Source organism: Meles meles, chromosome 20 (assembly GCF_922984935.1).
Source record: "Meles meles chromosome 20, mMelMel3.1 paternal haplotype, whole genome shotgun sequence".
In the NCBI taxonomy this organism is placed as follows: Eukaryota; Metazoa; Chordata; class Mammalia; order Carnivora; family Mustelidae; genus Meles; species Meles meles.
In genome coordinates, this window is record NC_060085.1 from 5,976,302 (window position 1) to 5,994,539 (window position 18,238).

Below are 18,238 nucleotides of genomic sequence, written 5' to 3' on the forward strand. Positions count from 1 at the left end.
GACTATGAGGTCTACAAGGAAACCTAGCGTGTTTATTTTGCTCATTGTAAATCCTCATTACTTATTGCATGTTGATTCTTCCATTCAACAAATACTTATTAAGCACCAGCTAGGTCAGGCACTGGGTGTAACATGGGGAAGACGATCCACACAATTTCTGCTTGGTGGGGAAGGGAGAAGATACAAAGAAAACCCAAAGAATTTCAGGCGGTGCCGGTGCGATGTCAGTTACAGGGAAGGGGAAAAGGGATGAGGGGGGAGGCACTTACAAAGGGTGGTTGGGGAAGGCTCCTTGGAGCCCAGAGGTGGGGCGGGATGCTGGAGGGACAGGAGAGGGAAGAGCCAGAGGCGGGAGTAGGTTTGGTGGGTTAGAGGAACAGTGCGCTGAGCTCCTGGCAAACTAGTATTTGTTTAATGGATCCGAGGAAGAAGGAGCGCCCTCTGCCTAGAATTGTGCTGGGTGCTTTCTCATGCTTCATTGTTCTTGCCCCTGCAGGTATGGTTACCATCACAGAGAGGAGGCTAACCCGGGAAGAAAGTCCCACGTCCACGTCCAAGACCGCATAGGAAGTTAGTGGAGAGGGAGCCCGATTCCACTCGGTTCTGACTTTCTAGTCTTAAGGCTCCTTCTCTTTCCCTTCCCGCCCCTCAAGGTGGACTGGCCGCTGTCATGCCCCATTCGTGAATGACATTTGCTAGACATTCAGACACACACGGACTCTGGGTCCGTGTATTGGAAAGCGGGTGTGCCGTACCACCTGTGCGGTAACCGGGCTCTGTGGGGCCTGGTGTGCCCTTCCGCGAGAGCCTGCACCTTCTCCCAGGTGTCTTTTCTCCAACTTGAACCACAGGCCGCGCTTGAGGCACCCTCCCTTAGCCCTGCCACGGAGACGCTGAGCGCACTGGGCGCGTGCACGTGGCTGTCCCCAGGGCCCGGGCGCTAGGCGGGGGCGCCCGCGCGTCTAGTACAAGACGCGCTGGCAGGACTGGGACGAGGGTGACGCGAGCCCAGCATTTAAGGGAGTACCAAAAATCCCAGTGACCAAGATGAACAGTATTTTAATGAACTATTTAAAAAAATAAAAATGAACCTCCCCAAGTCCAAAGCAATGAAACAGCAAAAACGTTAAAGAAGGGATCGTCTCGATGGGTTGGGCATCTGGGGCGCCCCCATACTCTGAGACTCGAGTCGCGGGGTGTCGGAGCGCCCCCTGGGCCAGGGCGCGCCGGGGGCCCTCGAGCGCGGGGCCCGGGGTGGGGAGGCTGGCGGGCGGGGCGGGGCGGTGCCTCCCTCTCGCGGTCCTCCCTCCACCCCTCCCGGGCCTCTCCCGGGCGCCGAGTCCCTTCCCAGTCCCGATCCGCGCCGCCTTTTCCCGCGACCCGCACGGGGCCCAGCTGACGGGCCGCGTTGTTTACGGGCCGAGCAGCCCTCGCTCCCGCCGCCCGCCCGCCCGCCACTCGCCTGCCCAGGTGCCCGCCCGGCCGTACGCGCGTCTGTCTGTCTGCGCGTCCGTCTGTCTCAGCGTGCGCAGATCGTGGCCCAGAGCGCTCCGGGCCGAAAGCAGGGCGGCCGGGGCGCAGCGAGGGGCTCCGGGCCGGGAGATCGCGGGACGGGGCCCGGGCCGCGGCGGTCCGGGGTCGGGGCCGCCTCCGCCGCGGCGCCGCCGGATTTGCAGAGGCCGAGGCCCCGCGTCCCTGCTGGGGTTGTTTCTAGGGCCCTCCCGGGCGGAGGCTGCGGCCCACGGGCCGCCGGCGTGGAAGAGAAGGACGCGCGTCCCCCAGCGCCGCTCGGGCGGCCGCCTCGGAGCATGACCCCCGCGGGCCAGCGCCGCGCGCTCTGATCCGCCGGGACCCCGCGCTCCTGCAGCCATGGGCGCCGGGGCTGGGCTGGGGGCGGCGACCGCGCCGCTGCTGGTGGCGGTGGCCGCGCTGCTGCTGGGTGCCGCGGGCCACCTGTACCCCGGAGAGGGTGAGTCTGGGGGCCCGGGAGTGGGCGGGGAGCCGCGCGGTGGGGAGGGGACCCCTTGCCAAAATGGAGCCCACCGCCGTGGACCCAGAGCCCTCCTCGGTGCGTGGGGGTGGGGGAGCGCTGGTGCGGGTGGCCGGGACCGTAGCTTCTGCCCCGCGCCGGGCGGGAAGCCGCTGACCTTGGCCTTTGCCCGCCTGGGCTCGCGGTTCTGCGCCCCGTGTGCGGGCCTCGGGCCGGAGGAACCTTGCCCCAGTGCCTGCCCCGCCGCGGGTGCCTCTCCCATGCGCGCCTCGGACCCGTGCCTAGTCCTCTCCGAGCCCACCTCGTTCCGGAGACGCGACACGCGCGTCCTCTTCGGGTCCTCTGTGAAGTGGGGTCCCTGGGGCCGGGCGGCCTTGGACAGTAATGCCGGGGGCGCACGCGGTTTGGAGCGAGAGTCGAGGGTGACGAGGGTGACAGGACTAGGGTCCCTTGGGGTCCCTGCTCATAGGTGCTCCCCAGGGACATTGTAGAATCCGACTCCCCCTCTCTGGATCTAGGCCCGGGGCTATGGGGACTTCAGATCCGTGTTTACACTTTGGGGTTCTGTTTCCAGAGGTCCCGAGGCAAACTCTAGCGCCTTGACAACGGGGCCTTTGTTGTAGTAGAAGTAGGGGTGTCGTTATTGTGATTATTATCAGATGCCAGATGCCGTGCGGTTATTTCTCTACACCTTCACCGTGGCCCCCAGAGGTTGATACTGTTTGTCCATTTTATAGAGGAGTAAACTGAGGTTCAGGTAGGAGACAGCTTGACCTGCCCTAAAGTCAATGCCAGAGGGAGAACTCGAACCTTTCTGTATGGTGCTCTGGTGAGGTTCTTGACTGCTGCTGGATGTCCCATGTCTCCCCAAAACCCCCACAACTCTCCACCCCCAGCTCTGTGCTTCATGAAGGGCTCTTACCTGTCAACCCAGGGAGGTCTCTAACCTCACCTGAGCCTCTCAGAGCCCCTAGCCCCACGCACTTCCCTCCTGGGCCTCCCTGGGCTGGTAGCGGATGGAGGCAAACCCCAGCCCCGGCATCCTCCCTGGGCTTGGTAGCAGTCCGTTCTGGGGGCGGGCCAAGAAATGAAGAACAGTTTAGGACAACATGGCTGAAGTTTCCTACTGGTGTCTGAGGCCCTCCTTTAAAAAATATCTGTTGGGTTACTTTTTCAGAATTCTCCATAAAAGGAGATCAGTCCTGGTGAGGAAGGGGTCGGGGAGGGAAGGAACCACAGCTCCTGAGCTCCAGGCCGGCGAATGACGTCCATGGGAAAGCACACACGGGCTCTGGAGTTGACAACCCATGCTTGCTGAGCTCCTCTCTGTTACACAGTGGCTCCAAGGCCCAAGTGCTTGGTATACAGTGGGCACTCAGTAAAGGTGGCAGTTGGCTTGGGTTCTCATTAAGAAAATCCAAGACAGGGTGCCTGGGTGGCTCAGTTGGTTGGGCAACTGCCTTCAGCTCAGGTCATGATCCCGGAGTCCCGAGATCCAGTCCCGCGTTGGGCTCCCTTCTCGGCAAGGAGTCTGCTTCTCCCTCTGACCTTCTCCCCTCTCATGCCCTCGCTCTGTCAAATAAATAAATAAAATCTTAAAAGAAAAAGAAGAAAATCCAAGACAAAGGTCAGATCGTTTCCAGGCTTTGTGTACGTATGTGCGTGCGTGTGTGTGGTTCCCTGCTCTTCTGTTCCTTGTAGCTTTGGTAATTAATTGACCACTTCTTTACATGTATACAGTTCCCCCAAGGGCCCCAGAGGCGTATGCTTCTTTCATTCATGGCGACATTTTCGGAGCCTAGAGCAGTCCCTGGCTATAGAAGGTGTTTGGTTAAAGTATTTGTTTTTGAGTTGGTTCATACTCTTTGCGCTCTCACCGGTGCTCCAAGCCATGGCTCTCCTATTCTTAGATACTTCCCAACCATTGTGTACGAATACGGGCAGACTCGTGGCGGGTGTGCTTCCATATGCTTTGAATATATAACCTGAGTTAATCCTCAGTGCCTGTAAGGCGGCATTTATGCTCCATTCTCACAGGTGAAGCCATTGGTTTCTTCCTTCCTTCCTTTTTTTTTTTTTTTTAGAGCACAGGTTTCTTAATCAAGTTTGCTCTCTTGGGCTCGAGCTTCCCTTCGCCTGGCTGGTGGTAATGGTTAACAAAATCCTATCAACTCAATGAGATGTGATGCCCCTCGGAGGTTTGGAAACTTCGAGAAACTTTACAGATCATTAATCTCTCCTGTCAACCGGCAGGGCATTTTGGCCTGGGGGTTGGGGGGGATGGTGGTGTGATTTTTTTCAGAAGTGAAGGACTTACTTGGAGATGGCCACTGTCCCGTGGAGTCCCTGCTGTGCCCTTTAGCTGGTCAGCGCCCCCCCCCCCCCCCCATAGCTCCTTGGACTGGGTGGCTGTGGCCTGAGATTACCGGGAGTGGAGGGTGGGGGAGGGGCATTGCAAAGTTAAAGAATGAAGGCAATGTGGGATTAATTAAACTAAAAAACCCACAGGGCTTCGGGGGAGTCCAGCAAGGCGGCTGATTGAGGCGTGAGAGGCTTGCTTCCAGAGTCCCCTTGTCTCTCAGGTGTCCCTCATTTCTCAAGAGTGGCCCCAGATGTTTCTCCAGTGGGTTCTCTTGCATGCTTGGGGCCCCGGGAGCAGGGCTTCTGCCTGCTTAGTAGCCTCCCTGAGGTTATTCTTAACCTCACGTGTCTCTCCTGGAGCCCTGCCCATCATCCCTGCCCCGCTCACTCGTGGAGGTCATGGGGGTGAGCTTCCGGGGGCCCCCACTGCACCCCACTCCATTATTGACTTCCGTTCTTAACCTGGTTAGAGGAGGAGTTCTCAGCTTCAGCGCTCTTAACATTGGGGTTAGATTGGTCTTGGTTGGGGGGGGCTGTCTTGTGTATTGTGAGATTTTGAGCCGTATCCCTGGTCTCTTCCCCCCAACAACGTGCTGTAGCCTCTCCTCTCTCCAGTCATGACACTCAAAAGCATCTCTGGCCATTGCCAGCTGTCCCTAGTTGAGAATGACTGCATTCAGGGAGATAACCTTTCCCTCGTCTAGGGCACTTCTCCACCTGGGTCCCTGCTCTCTACTCTGTACTGGGATCTCCGTCTGCCCCAGAGCCTTTCCCTCCCCAGCCTACGAACACGCACTACTCTCTGAACCCCGCTGCCCACCACCCACCTCCAGCCTTCCTGTGCGCAGCCCCTGGTGGGTCCTGGCCAGCCTCCCTCTCGCCTCCCATCCACCACACTGCCCACAGCTGTCTGGCCAGTGTCTCCATTGCTTTGCTTTGCCGATGGCTCTAGTGAAGGTCATCCCTCACCTCCTGAGTGTGTCTCTGGTCCCCTCACCCCAGCTGACCTCTCTGGGTCTGCCACTCCTGCTCCCTACTCCCTGGAAGCCAGGAGGGCGTAGTCCCCTGCGGGGTGTTCACCAGCCCCTGGCTCTCTCTCCACCATCTCTGCTCCCTTCCTGGGCTCTGATGTTAGCTCTGTCTTCATAGAGTCCCTGTTGCCATCTGCTCTTAGCCCAGTTTTGAATTCACATTCAAACTCCTTCGTGTAGAACAGGGGTCAGCAAACTACAAGCCCATAGGCTGACGCCTGCCTGCCCACACAAGTTTTATAAATAAAGTTTTATTGTATAAATAAAGTTTTATTGGCATCATCTAGGGTTGCTTTTGTGCCCTAACGGCAGAGTTGAATAGTTGCAACTATTCATGGCCCACAAAATATTTTTTCTCATGGCCCACAAAAATATTTATATTTTGGCCCATCAGAGAGAGAGTTTGCAGAATCCTAATTTACAACAAACTCCTGAGTATCATCAGGATGACCTGCTTAATGACTTGTGGGGTCGCTGGTACAACATGACCGCATTGTGAACATTTGGGGATGCTGGTTTCCCCCTTACAGAGAAAGCTGTATTTTTTTTTAAAAAGGATTTTATTTATTTATTTGAGAGAGAGAGAGCATGAGAGGAGAGGGGTTAGAGGGAGATGCAGACTCCCTGCCGAGCAGGGAGCTGGATGTGGGACTGGATCCCGGGACTCCAGGATCATGACCTGAGCTGAAGGCAGTCACTCAACCAACTGAGCCACCCAGGTGCCCCAGAGAAAGCTGTATTAAACAAATTTTTGCCCCCTGAATTCATGGGTTCCAGTGGTATCCAGAAAATACCTTGATGTCCCCTCGTTAGCTGTGTGTATGATCTCAAGATTTATTTATTGGGACAGTTGTCTTGCTGTTGAATGAGGCGCCCTCACTGTTGGCTTTGCGTCTAGAACTTGAAAGTGGTGTCTTCTCTGAGATTTCCTTTCCAGACCCCCGTGTTAATTTCTGTTAAAATACACACGTTAGGGGCGCCTGGGTGGCTCAGTCAGTTGAGTGTCAGACTCTAGGTCTCATGGGCTCAGGTCATGATCTCAGGGTGCCAAGAGCGAGCCCTAGTCAGGCTCCCTGCTCCGCAGGAAGTCTGCTGGAGATTCTTTCCTTCTCCCTCTGCCCCTTCCAGCCAACTGTGCACACCTGCTCGCTTTCTCTAAAATAGCGAAATCATCTTCCAAAAAAAAAAAGGATACATACATTGGCTTATGTTTTAAGACAGGGCCCTATTTATGTTTTTTTTTTTAAAGATTTTATTTATTTATTTGACAGAGAGAGATCACAAGTAGGCAGAGAGGCAGGCAGAGAGAGAGGAGGAAGCAGGCTCCCTGCCGAGCGGAGAGCCTGATGCGGGACTCGATCCCAGGACCCTGAGATCATGACCTGAGCCGAAGGCAGCGGCTTAACCCACTGAGCCACCCAGGCACCCCCTATTTATGGTTTTTTAATTAAAATAACAAGTAACGCATGCTCATTGCAACAGCTTTACAAAAATCTGGACAGGAAAAAAAAAAGTCCCCTTGCAACAACACTTTGTTCCTAAAATCATTCCATTTCTGTCCTGGGAGGTGACTGTGCTATGAGTTTGTGTCTTAATTGTACGTGGGTGCGTGTGCACTGGTATATGAATTCTAACTCGTGCATGGAGTTGGGGGACTGTCCCAACAACTGGGATATGGAACAGTACCATCGCCCAGATTCCCTCTAGACACCCCTTTTATGGTTAAGCTCTCTCCATCCCTAACCCTAGCAGCCCTGATCTGTCCTTCATTGTTTTCTCTGTAGACTTTAAAACATTCTTATAATTGAATTAATATTCTTTAAAAAATTTTTATTTTTATTATTATTTTTTTTTAAATGGAGAGAGTGAGCGAGCACACAAGCAGGGGGATCAGCAGAGAGAGAGGGAGAAGCAGACTCCCCGCTGAGCAGGGAACCTGTTGTGGGACTCGATCCCAGGACTCCGGGACCATGACCTGAACCAAAGGCAGATGCCTAACTGACTGAGCCACCCAGGCGCCCCAGTATTCTTTTCTTTCTTTCTTTCTTTCTTTTTTTTAAGATTTACTTATTAGAGAGCATGTGTGGGCGAGCATGAGAGGGGGCAGAGGGACAGGGAGAAGCAGGCCCCCCCTGAGCGTAGGGTCTGAGGCGGGGCTTGATCTCAGGACTCTGAGATCATGGACTCATGCTGAAGTCACTCACTTCGCTCACTGAGCCACCCAGGAGCCCCAACTGAATTAATCTTCTTACCATTTGACATTTTTAATTTAAGCACTCATAAGCTCCTCATGGCCCACGGATTCCCTATTTGTGAATTCACCTCGAGGCTAAAATTAATTTGCAACCCTAAAAGCAGTACTCAGGGCACTTTGGTGGCTCTTCCTCGACCTGGACCTGCGTAGAGCATCCCACCATCTGGGTTGCCAAACCGTTCCCCTCTGAGGTCAGGGTGGGGAGCAGCTTGTTTGATCTCCGGGGGCGGGGCGGGGGTGGTGGTGGTGGTGAATTCAGACCAGCCTCAGAGATGGAAACAAGCGTCTCCTTTGGCGATGGATGTAGTGCCTTGTTGCCCGCATTTTCGTGGGTGATTTTGCTCTTTGAAATGGCCTCGCCCAATCGTATTGATGGGGTGTTTTGTGCAAGTGTAGAGAATAAATGCAGGAAGGCTGTGCTGTGCCTCATGGAGAAAACACATGGGTTGGTGAGCTTTGCTCAGACGCGAGCTTTAGTGCCTGGTGCCCTTGGCCGTGATTCAAAGTTAATGAATCAACACTGTCTATTAAATCAGGTGTATTTAAACAGAAACGCACAGAAAACAAGGTTATGGATTAATCAGTTGACAGAAGAAACATCGTGGCCGGAGGCTTGCTGGAACCTAACCTTGTGTTTCCCTAGGGACGGTGGCCCAGTGTTTGCTACGACCGTGTTCCAGGGGACTCAGGAGACAGAGCTAATGAGAATAGGCTGTAGGTGATGTCTGGTCGCTGTGCTTTAAAGTGTGTGCATTTGAATGTTGCCAGGACCCACGTAGCATCTCATGGAACGCATCTGTCCCTCTGATCCTCTTTTTATCGGTGCTGAAATCCTTGGTTATGTCTTGGAAAGTTCACGAGATGGCTTCAGACCCCAGCCCTTGTTTCCAGGAGGGGTCTCCCACATTCTGTTGATCCTGGTGTCAGGGGAGTGCACCAGGGGCTTTGGGTGTTTTAGAAAGAGATTGTGTTTGTCGCCGACTGGAGACTGGATATGAGTTCCAGTTGGAGTTCAAGGCAGACTCAACGAGGATTAAAATTTGACTTCCGATCTGGGTTTTTCTTCCCATTCCAGAAGGGTATGTTGTCACATCGCGTCTGTATGGTAGCCTCTGTTGTGTGTTTGGGAACAGCAGCCTGATAGTAGGAGATTCTCGCTTCTCTCCTATGCCTTTGTGGGAACGTGGAAAATATAGGTACTTTCCAAAAACCATGTTTGCTAACCGTGCACAAAAAGGTAGTGCTTGGACACAGGGATGAAGAGAGGGGAGCTACCACAGTTTTCCCACCAGCCCTTCTATGATTTCTTGTTGCCTGTCTGTTTCCAAAGATGTATCCTTTTCCCTTGCAGAAGATCAGAAAGGGGATGAGGTCTGAGATGTTCCTTCCTAATTACATGTGGTTGCATTGTAGCAAAGCTACCTGCCACTTTGTTTTTTGTTTGTTTGTTTGTTTGTTTTTTTAAACAAAGTGCCTTTTAGTCTTGTAAAGCTTCTTTTGGTTTTCTTTCCCGTGTCTTCTGTGGCACTGCCCCTCTCCATCTAGAGAAGAGAGGAGTAGATAGGATCTCCAAGGGGCATGAAAGCTTCTTAGGATCCTGTGGTTTGATGTATGATGCCCATAGGACTGCAAAGCTGTGAGTGGGATTAGGAATTAGCCTAGATGTTCTGGCTCCCAGGCTTCTAGAAGGTGATGTCGGGGTGGGCATAGACCCTTGGTCCTCTCCACGTTCATTAGCGAGTGTTCCTTACTTCTCCCTCCCCTCCTCCACCTCCCTGGGTCCTGCGTCCTATTGATGGTGATTCCCCAGGGTCTCTGTGGCCTCGCCTCTCTCCTTGTACCCGCTCCCACGATAGGCCCCCTCTCTTCTCAGCCAGGGTGCCCTGTTCAGTACTTTCTGCCCTCTGCTGCCACGGGGATTTTTCTATTTCCTACTTGGGTCCTTCCGCAGCTGCCCCCTAAACCCCTTGCACGCGAGCTAGCTGAGGTTCATGGCTACTGTTCCTCGGGGTTCCCCGTTCCTCCTGCCTCAGCCTTCTCGCTGGTGCTTCTGGTGCCCAAGCACATTTCTTCCCCCTTTTGCCCACGATCCCTGCCTCTCCCTCATGGGACCAGGTCAGAGGCCTCCTTCCTTCCCTCTCCAGCTTCATCATCCACCCCTTCTTCTCCCCTTTCAGTACAGACCGGGTATACCTTGGTGGCTCCCCAGAGACATTGGTCTGCCCACTGGAGAGGTGTTCTAGTGAAGCATTGACCATACGGGTAAATGAGACCATGCTCCAAGTGTGGGCTGGAGAAGGGCTTGATAACCTGTTTGTCCAGAGTAAGAAGCAACATCCTGTAGCCCCTGTTCCTGCCAGTTCATACCTGGGAGCCCTGTATTTGGAGATGGAGCTTTTGGGGAGGTAAAAATTAGGGGAGAGCCCTAATCTGCAGACTAGGAAGAGAGCCCTCCCCACGAATGGACCGTGCTGGCTACCTTGATCTCAGACTCCCAGCTGTGAGAAATAAATTTCTGTGGCTTGTGCTGCCCAGTCAGTGGTAGTTTCTTCCTTCCTTCCTTCCTTCCTTCCTTTTTTAAAAAAAATTAACATATTATTTGCTTTAGTGCTACAGGTCTGTGATTCATCAGACTTAACACAATTCACAGAACTCACCATAGCATGTACCCTCCCCAGTGTTCATCCCCAACCACCCCATCCCTCCAGCAGCCCTCAGTTCATTTCCTGAGATAAGAGTCTCATGGTTTGTCTCCCTCTCTGGTCCCATTTGGTTCATTTTTTCCCCACCCTCCTCCCATGACCCCCTGCCCTGCCTCTCAGATTCCTCATGTCACTGAGATTGTATGATAATTGTCTTTCTCTGATTGACTTATTTTGCTCAGGATAATACCCTCTCATTCCATTCCCGGTTGCAAATGGCAGATTTTGGGTTTTTTGATGGCTGCATAGTATTCCGTCGTATAGCTATACCACATCTTCTTTATCCATTCATCTGCTGATGGACATCTAGGTTCTTTCCATAGTTTGGCTATTGTGGACATTGCCACTATAAACATTTGGGTGCATGTGCCCCTTCGGATCACTGCGTTTGTATCTTTTGGGGTAAATGCCCAGTAGTGCGATTGCTGGGTCATACGGTAGCTCTATTTTGAACTTTTTGAGGAGCCTCCACACTGTGTTCCAGAGCGGCTGCACCAGCCTGCATTCTCGATGGTATTTTCTTATGGCAGCTCCAGCTAGCTAAGATGAGGACCAGGATGAGAATCGGCTCTGAAACCCAGCCGCGAGCCACACTGGCACGTGAAATGCATGTGGGTCCTGCTTTCTTTGAGATTGCTGGGGGCGGCCCACCACGTTTATGGGGTTCTCTCTAGCAGCAGCCCCCAGAGAAGGCATCTGATGGCATTGACCCTGGGGCCAAGTGCTCAGTGGAGCGGGTGGGACAGAAGAGAGGGGGACAGACTGGTGGGGTGGGGGGGCCTGGTGGGCCAGGATGGGTAGATGGTGTGTCTGTCCGACTTGAGTCCCCACCACATCCCTTGGGGAACCTTATGTAAATGCAGATGCTGGGGTGTGGCTCCCAGATACATTGATTTATTTGGTCTAGCATCTAGAGCCGGGCCCGGGAATCTGCATTCTCCCCGTCCATGATTCTGAGACTGGCCTTGCCCAGAGCACACTGTGGGGAGCCCTGTGTGATCAGTAAGGGTGCAGGTGCTGGTGTCCTAGGCCCTGTGCGTGATGGGCGGGATTATGTCCCTGTCCCCCAAAGTCATGGGTTGCGGCCCCGCCCCCCAGCCGCACGGAGTGTGGCTGTAATTGGAGAGAGAGCCCGAGCAAACTAGTGTATGGGGCTCAGGTCCTGGCTCTGTCTCATCTTTGCTGTGTGGCCTCAAGGAGGACGCAGTCCTCTCCGAGCCTCCTGTCGCACTCCTTTTCGAGAAAAGCTGTCTGGGCAACACGTGTGTGGTGTTTTGTCTGTGTCCCAGGCTTGCGCACCCCCAACCCTTCAGGGCATTTGCCAGCCCTCTCTGTCCAGCAGTTTCCGGGGGAGCCCGAGTCACATGCGGTGACTGATGTGGCTTTCTGCGGTGACCCCGGGAAAGCCTATTTTTGAGAGCTTATCTTCCCGGGTCTGAGGAATTCGCAGGTCTCCCCCAGCCTTTTGATGTTCCTGCCTTGTGGACATCGGAGCTTAGGCCTCTGCCTTCCCCTGGGGAGGGAGAACCTGCAGGGATTTCAGTTCTAGCTTTCCTGGGGCTTTCTTTGACTTCCACATCTCCCACAGAGCCTTCTTGGCTCCTGGTCTGTTCAGGAGATCCCCTTGGTGCATCCTCCAGGACGGTGAGAAGTTTCCAGAAGGATGATGGCCTGGACGGCGAAATGTCCCATCAGGGCCGTCTTTCCCCTCTGGTCCTCTGCTTACTGGTTTTCTTCTCCGTCCTCCGTGTGTGGTGATGGTTCACTGTTGTAACCTGCTTCCTCTGTCCTTGAGTATCCGAGGCCCCAGGCACCCACACTGGGGCTCCTTACCCCTGTGGTGGCAGAGGGATCCTCCTGTCTTGTCCTCCTTTGACTGGGCTCAAGAACTACTTTCCTGGGGCATCTGGGTGGCTCAGTTGGTTAAGCATCTGCCTTCACCTCAGGTTATGATTCCAGGGTCCTGGGATTGAGCCCCACGTTGGGCTCCCTGCTCTGCAGGGAACCTGCTTCACCCTGTCCCTCTCCCTCTGCCTTCCATTCCCCCTGCTTGTGCATGCTCTCTCTCTGTGTCAAGTAAATAAATAAAATCTTAAAAAAAAAAAAAAAAGGAACCACCTTCCTCAGGTCTCCTCTCTGTGGGCTGCTTCCTCTCTCACTGAGATTTTTACCGGGAATTTGCAGGAAAAGACTCCCAGTGCTTTAGCTCCCCGCCTCCCCCCTCAGCCTGACCTCTGGTCCACCCATAAACCTCCCTGAGCTGCATGTGTGAACTTACCTGCAGCAGACTTCCAGAGCAAGAACTCTGGGGCCAGAGGCACCTGTGTTTATAAAATTGCCCCGGAGCCTTGGTGATTTCATCACTCACCCTTCAACCCCGCGCAGTTGGGATAGGTCCTGCAAGCCTCTTGAAGTGCCTCAGATCTTGTCTGAGTTGGCTTCTCTATGATATTTATTTGGCTGCCGGTTACTCCTGCCTCCTTTGCCTTCTGTGCACCTGCCTTCCTACCCAGTGGGGCCAGGGAGATGGAAGCCCAGAGAGGTTAAGTCACTCACCTGAAGCCACACAGCTGCCAGTCAGCAAAGCTGAGATTCGCGCCTGGGGCTGTCAGGCCTCTCTGGTCTGTGCAGAACATTGCCTTAGCGCACTCTGATAGCAGCTGGGCAGTTATCTCGGTCTCTCTACGAGCTGTAAGCCTTCAGCCTCATCTATCTTGATTGCCCCCGTGCCCAGCATGATGCCCACCGCACCAGGATCCCCAGCAGATGTTGGCTGAGTGAATAAAGGAGTGACTTCCATATGGCTGACTTGCTTGTCCTGGAACCTGCTTTAGCATCCTGGGGTCTGGATTCTCCCTGACACCGGCTCCAGTTCCCCCGTTTCTCCTGTGGGGAAGCCAGTTTTGAGAGCCAGTCTTTCGGGCAGGTGGAGAATCTTCAGGAAGTCTTATACTGTGGTGTGCCCCAGTTCTCATTTTTGAAGGTGACATGTCTAGGAACTGGTTTCGCCAGCTCGGGTCAGAGCACTAACACGTGTACACGGCCAGATTCCGGTTCTCATCCCTTCTTCATGGCTTCTTCGTCACGCTGCTGCCGTCATTCACAGCGATGAAACGGAGGCAGACCTCAAAGGGGTGGTACAGGTCCGTGGCTCAGGATGACCACGGCTGACAGGTGCTGGGGTAGAAAGCCAGATCTGCTGGGTTTCTAGCACGGCCCAGAACTGGCATGGGTGGTGGCCAGACACCTAAACCCAAGGCTCTTTGGCACAGGACTCCTGAATTTCGGGGTGTTAAGACTGGTAAGAATGCAGAGAACACGTGGCCCCAGACTAGGTCACCCGGAGCATTTGAAGAAGTGGAGTCCATTTATGATCGAATGCAGAATGTCTAAAACTCTCAGCATTGGAAAGCACTCTCAGAACCTTCTAGATACCCCCTTCCCTGCCCCTCCATGCTTCTCCTTGCCCGCTTTCACGGTGGAGAGACAACCAGGGAGAAGGGACACTTTCCAAGGTGGCTCTCGTGTTAAGTCGTCTTGCTTGGAACATCGTCAGACCCCTCTGGCCGGGCGGGAAGTTCTAGACCAGCACCATCTGAAAGAAAGAGTTGCTCGGAGGGAGAGGTCTGGTGTGTGTGCTGTTCAGCATGGTGGCCATTGTCCACGTGGGGCTCTTGAAGCCGTGGCCAGTCTTTACTTTTCTTTTACTTTAGTTCATTTAAATATTTAAAAAGTCAGTATTTGATTCCGTTGCTGGAAAACCCTTTAGTACGTTTGGAACAAGTTGGAGAAATGCACGTGCATTTTCAGTGCTACGTTGTATGAAAGCTACGCGTACAGATCTTGTATTTCTGCTGCAGATTTGGCATCTGAATTGAGAAGGGCTGCATGGCATTTTAGAAGCTTCCTGTGGGAAAAAAATCCTGCAGAGGAGGATGAAGGAGATAACTCCTTCAAAATTTTTTAAGTATCGCTTACATGTTGAAGTAAAATTTTTGGATACTTTGTGTTAATTTAAATATACTTAATTTCATCTTTTTAAAGATTTTATTTATTTGTCAGAGAAAGAGGGAGAGAGGGAGAGTATAAAGCAGAGGGAGTGGCAGGCAGTCGGAGAAGTCGCAGAAGCAAGGAGCCTGATACAGAACTCCACCCCAGGACCCTGGGATTGTGACCCGAGCTAAAGGCAGATGCCCAACCGACTGAGCCACCCAGGTGTCCCTCTTTTTTTCTTTTTTCTTTTCTTTTCTTTTTTTTTTTTAAAGATTTTATTTATTTATTTGATAGACAGAGATCACAAGTAGGCAGGGCAGCAGGCACAGAGAGAAGGGGAAGCAACCTCTCTGCTGAGCAGAGGGCCTGACATGATCTGAGCCAAAGGCAGAAGCTTAACCCACTGAGCCACCCAGGTGCTCCTTTATTTTATTTATTTATTTTTAAAGATTTTATTTATTTATTTGAGAGAGAGAGAGAGAGAGAGAGCGCGCGCTTGTGCACGAGTAGGGGGAGGGGCAGAGGGAGAAACAGGCTTCTCGCTGAGCAGGGAGGCAGATGCAGGGCTTGATCCCAGGACCCTGCGATCATGACCTGAGCTGAAGGCAGACCCTTAACCGACTGAGCCACCCAGGTGCCCCTAATTTCATCTGTTTCTTTTTATCTTTCTAGAGAAAATTTAAAATGCCATATGTGGCTTATATTATATTTATGTTGGATGCTCTAGATCCTACACAGCCTGGTTACCCACAGCAATGAGCTGTAGTTTGTTGTTGCCCTTGACCTTCCAACAAAAAAGGCAGAACTCAATAATTCTTTTTTTTTTTAAGATTTTATTTATTTATTTGACAGACAGAGATCACAGGTGGGCAGAGAGGCAGGCAGAAAGAGAGGGAGAAGCAGGCTCCCTGCTTAACAGAGAGTCCGATGGGGGACTCGATCCCAGGACCCCAAGGTCATGACCTGAGCTGAAGGCAGAGGCTTAACCCACTGAGCCACCCAGGCGCCCCTCAGAACTCAATAATTCTTCATGCACTATTTGCGTAGATGTTGGTCCTACTACCACCTCCTTCAGGAAGCCGTCCTTCATTGTTCCAGACCAAGTCAAGTAGCTCATTTCTATGATCTCTTTTGGCCCCTGAAGGCATCCTCTTGGTTATATTTTAAGTTGACTTGGGGAGTTGATAGCAACTAACTAGTCGGAGAGATCCAGGAATCTGGGTCTGTCCTGTTCCCTGTGGCACTTCCGTCCCTGGAACAATGATGGGCACGGAGCAGGGCCTCCTCAGATTATTTACTGAAGGAGGGAACAAAAGAAATGATCTTTAATAAGCTTTCTGTGGGTTGTCAGGCACCTGCTTCTTCATTAGGCATGTTTTTGAAGGAAAAAAGATGGTAAAACTACAACGGAGTTACTGTGTTACAGGAACTGTAACAGACTTACATGCGTGGACTTTGCATGTAATTGTAAGGTTGCAAACCTCCCGCCACCACTTAAAACTCAGCCTGGGGGAGTCCCATTTGGCTGGTCACACAAATGAGTGTGAAAACGGACCTCCTCTGGGAATTATTTTAGAATTCAGTGAGCCAGAGAGTGAGCGGGCCAGGTACTTTACGTAGTAAGTGCTCAGAAAACACAGTAGCCCCCCTTAGCCTCAGGGGATATGTACCAAGACCCCCAGCAGCTGCATAAAACCATGATAGTCTTGAGCCCGACAGATGCTATATTTATTTCCTAGATGCACGCACCTATGTGACGTGACTAGCAGGCGTGTAGGAGCGACCACAGCGCAGATGGGCTGGACAGAGGGATGATTCACATACCGGGTGGTATGAGATTTCATCACGCTCCTCAGAATGGCAGGCAATTCAAAACTTATGAATTGTCTGTTTCAGGAATTTTCCATGTAATATTTTCTGACTGCAGTTGACCGCGGGTAACTGAACCTATGGATAGCAGGGGGCTACTGTGTGAGCTGTCGCTGGCTCTCCCAGTGCCCCCGCTCCCCGTTGTCCTTCTATCCCAGTGTAGAGGGGTGCTTAGCGGGATGCTCCTTAGGAAGAACATGAAGCATTCTTCACTTCCCACCCAGAGGCACTAAAAGCCACCAGAAGGCTCTACATTGCTTTCTGGCACTATTTCTAACCTCCTCAGGATATGTTCTGTCCCAACAGTAAATCGCTCTGTTGTTTAGACTTAATAGGGACACACACAGCTTTAATGAGTTGAGTGAGATTCATTGGAGACTTGAAAAAAAGCAGTTTATTGTTCCCTACTATTACAGTCGTTTATTTTTTTTTAGAACAGCTTTATTGAGCTGTGATTCAGTATCGTACAGTTCATGTATTTTTTTTTTAAGATTTTATTTATTTATTTGACAGACAGAGATCACAAGTAGGCAGAGAGGCAGGCAGAGAGAGGAAGGGAAGCAGGCTCCCTGCTGAGTGGAGACCCCCGACGTGGGGCTCAATCCCAGGACCTTGAGACCATGACCTGAGCCGAAGGCAGAGGCTTTAACCCACTGAGCCACCCAGGTGCCCCCAGTTCACCTATTTAAAGTTTACAATTCATTGGCTCTTACTAAATTTACCAAGTTGTGCATCCATCGACTGTAGTGACTTTTAGAACATTTTCATCACTCCAGAGAGAAACCCCATCCTCATTAGCCGTCCCTCCTCCTTCCCTCCTCTCCAGCCCCTTGGAACCACTAACCTACTTTCTGTCTCTATAGATTTGCATCCGTGTAAATGGAATCATAGCACGTGTGATCTTTTGTGACGGGCTTCTTTTCACTGAGCATCAAATTTTCAGGCTACATCCATGTTGCTCATATTATGTTGCTTGATTCCTTCTTATGGCTGAGTCATATTTTATGGTATGGATATGCCATATCTTATTGATCTATCCATAGGCTGATGGATATTGGGGCTGTTTTCACTTTTTGGCTATTAATGATATTTTGGCTATTAGTGGACATTTGTGTACATGCATACGTTGTTTTTTTTTTTTTTTTTTTTTGTACTGCCCTTGGTCGTGCTTTGCAGATAGTGTGCTTTTTACAAGTTGAAGGTTTGTGGCAAGCCTGCATCGAGCAAGTCTGTCTGCACCATTTTTTCCAAAGCATTTGCTCACTTCACGTCTCTGTGTCACTTTCAGTAATTCTCACGGTATTTCAGACTTTTTCATTATATTGGTTTGGTGATTGGTGATCAGTGATTATGACTCCCCAAAAGCTCAGGTGGTCATTAGCATTTTTTAGCAATGAGTTATTTTTTAATTTTAAGGGGTATGCATATATTTTGGTTGCATGCTGTTGCACACTTTGTAGACTATAGTGTAACATGAATGAGCTTTTTTTAAGAGAAGGGGAGGGGCAAAGGAGGAGTGAGAGAAAATCTTTTTTGGTCAAGTTTCAAAATCAGATGAGTTTTGTTTTTTTTTAAGATTTTGTTTATTTGAGAGAGAGAGAACGTGAACAGATAGGAGCGGTGGAGGGGAAGCGTTCCAATTTGCTGTACATCCCTGTCAGCACTTGTTATTGTCCATCTCTGATTTTAGCCATCCTTGTGGGAATGAAGGGGTTTCTCAATGTGGCTTGGATTTGCATTTCCCTGGTGTTCAGCAGTTGAATGAACGTTCATCCCTGGTTTTGGTCCCACCGCAGCCTGGGGGAGGATGGCGGGCAGGTTTTTTTTTTTTTTTTTGCTCCTGCATGGTAAAATTTTAGTGTGTGCATGTGAAATGTAGGATGATGTTCAGGTTTGAAACCTAAGCCATGTGTTGCCAGAGAAAAGACAGGGCACCCAGCTAAACTTGAATTTCCTGTAAACAACAATTTCTAAGGATAAGTGTGCTCCAAACATGGCAGGGGATATAGTTATCCTAAAGAAATACTTGTTGCTTGCC

At 51.6% G+C, this 18,238-nt stretch overlaps 1 protein-coding gene across 2 annotated transcripts in view; it reads left to right on the forward strand.

Moving 5' to 3' along the window:
* Window positions 1-1,425: 1,425 nt before the first annotated feature.
* INSR (insulin receptor) overlaps window positions 1,426-18,238 on the forward strand; it is a 121,974-nt gene continuing 105,161 nt past the window's right edge. For both annotated transcript variants that reach the window (XM_045989626.1, XM_045989627.1), the window contains exon 1: window positions 1,426-1,969. In XM_045989626.1, the coding sequence (XP_045845582.1) occupies window positions 1,870-1,969 (100 nt within the window). In that variant the 5' untranslated portion in view covers window positions 1,426-1,869. The remainder of the gene's footprint in view (window positions 1,970-18,238) is intronic.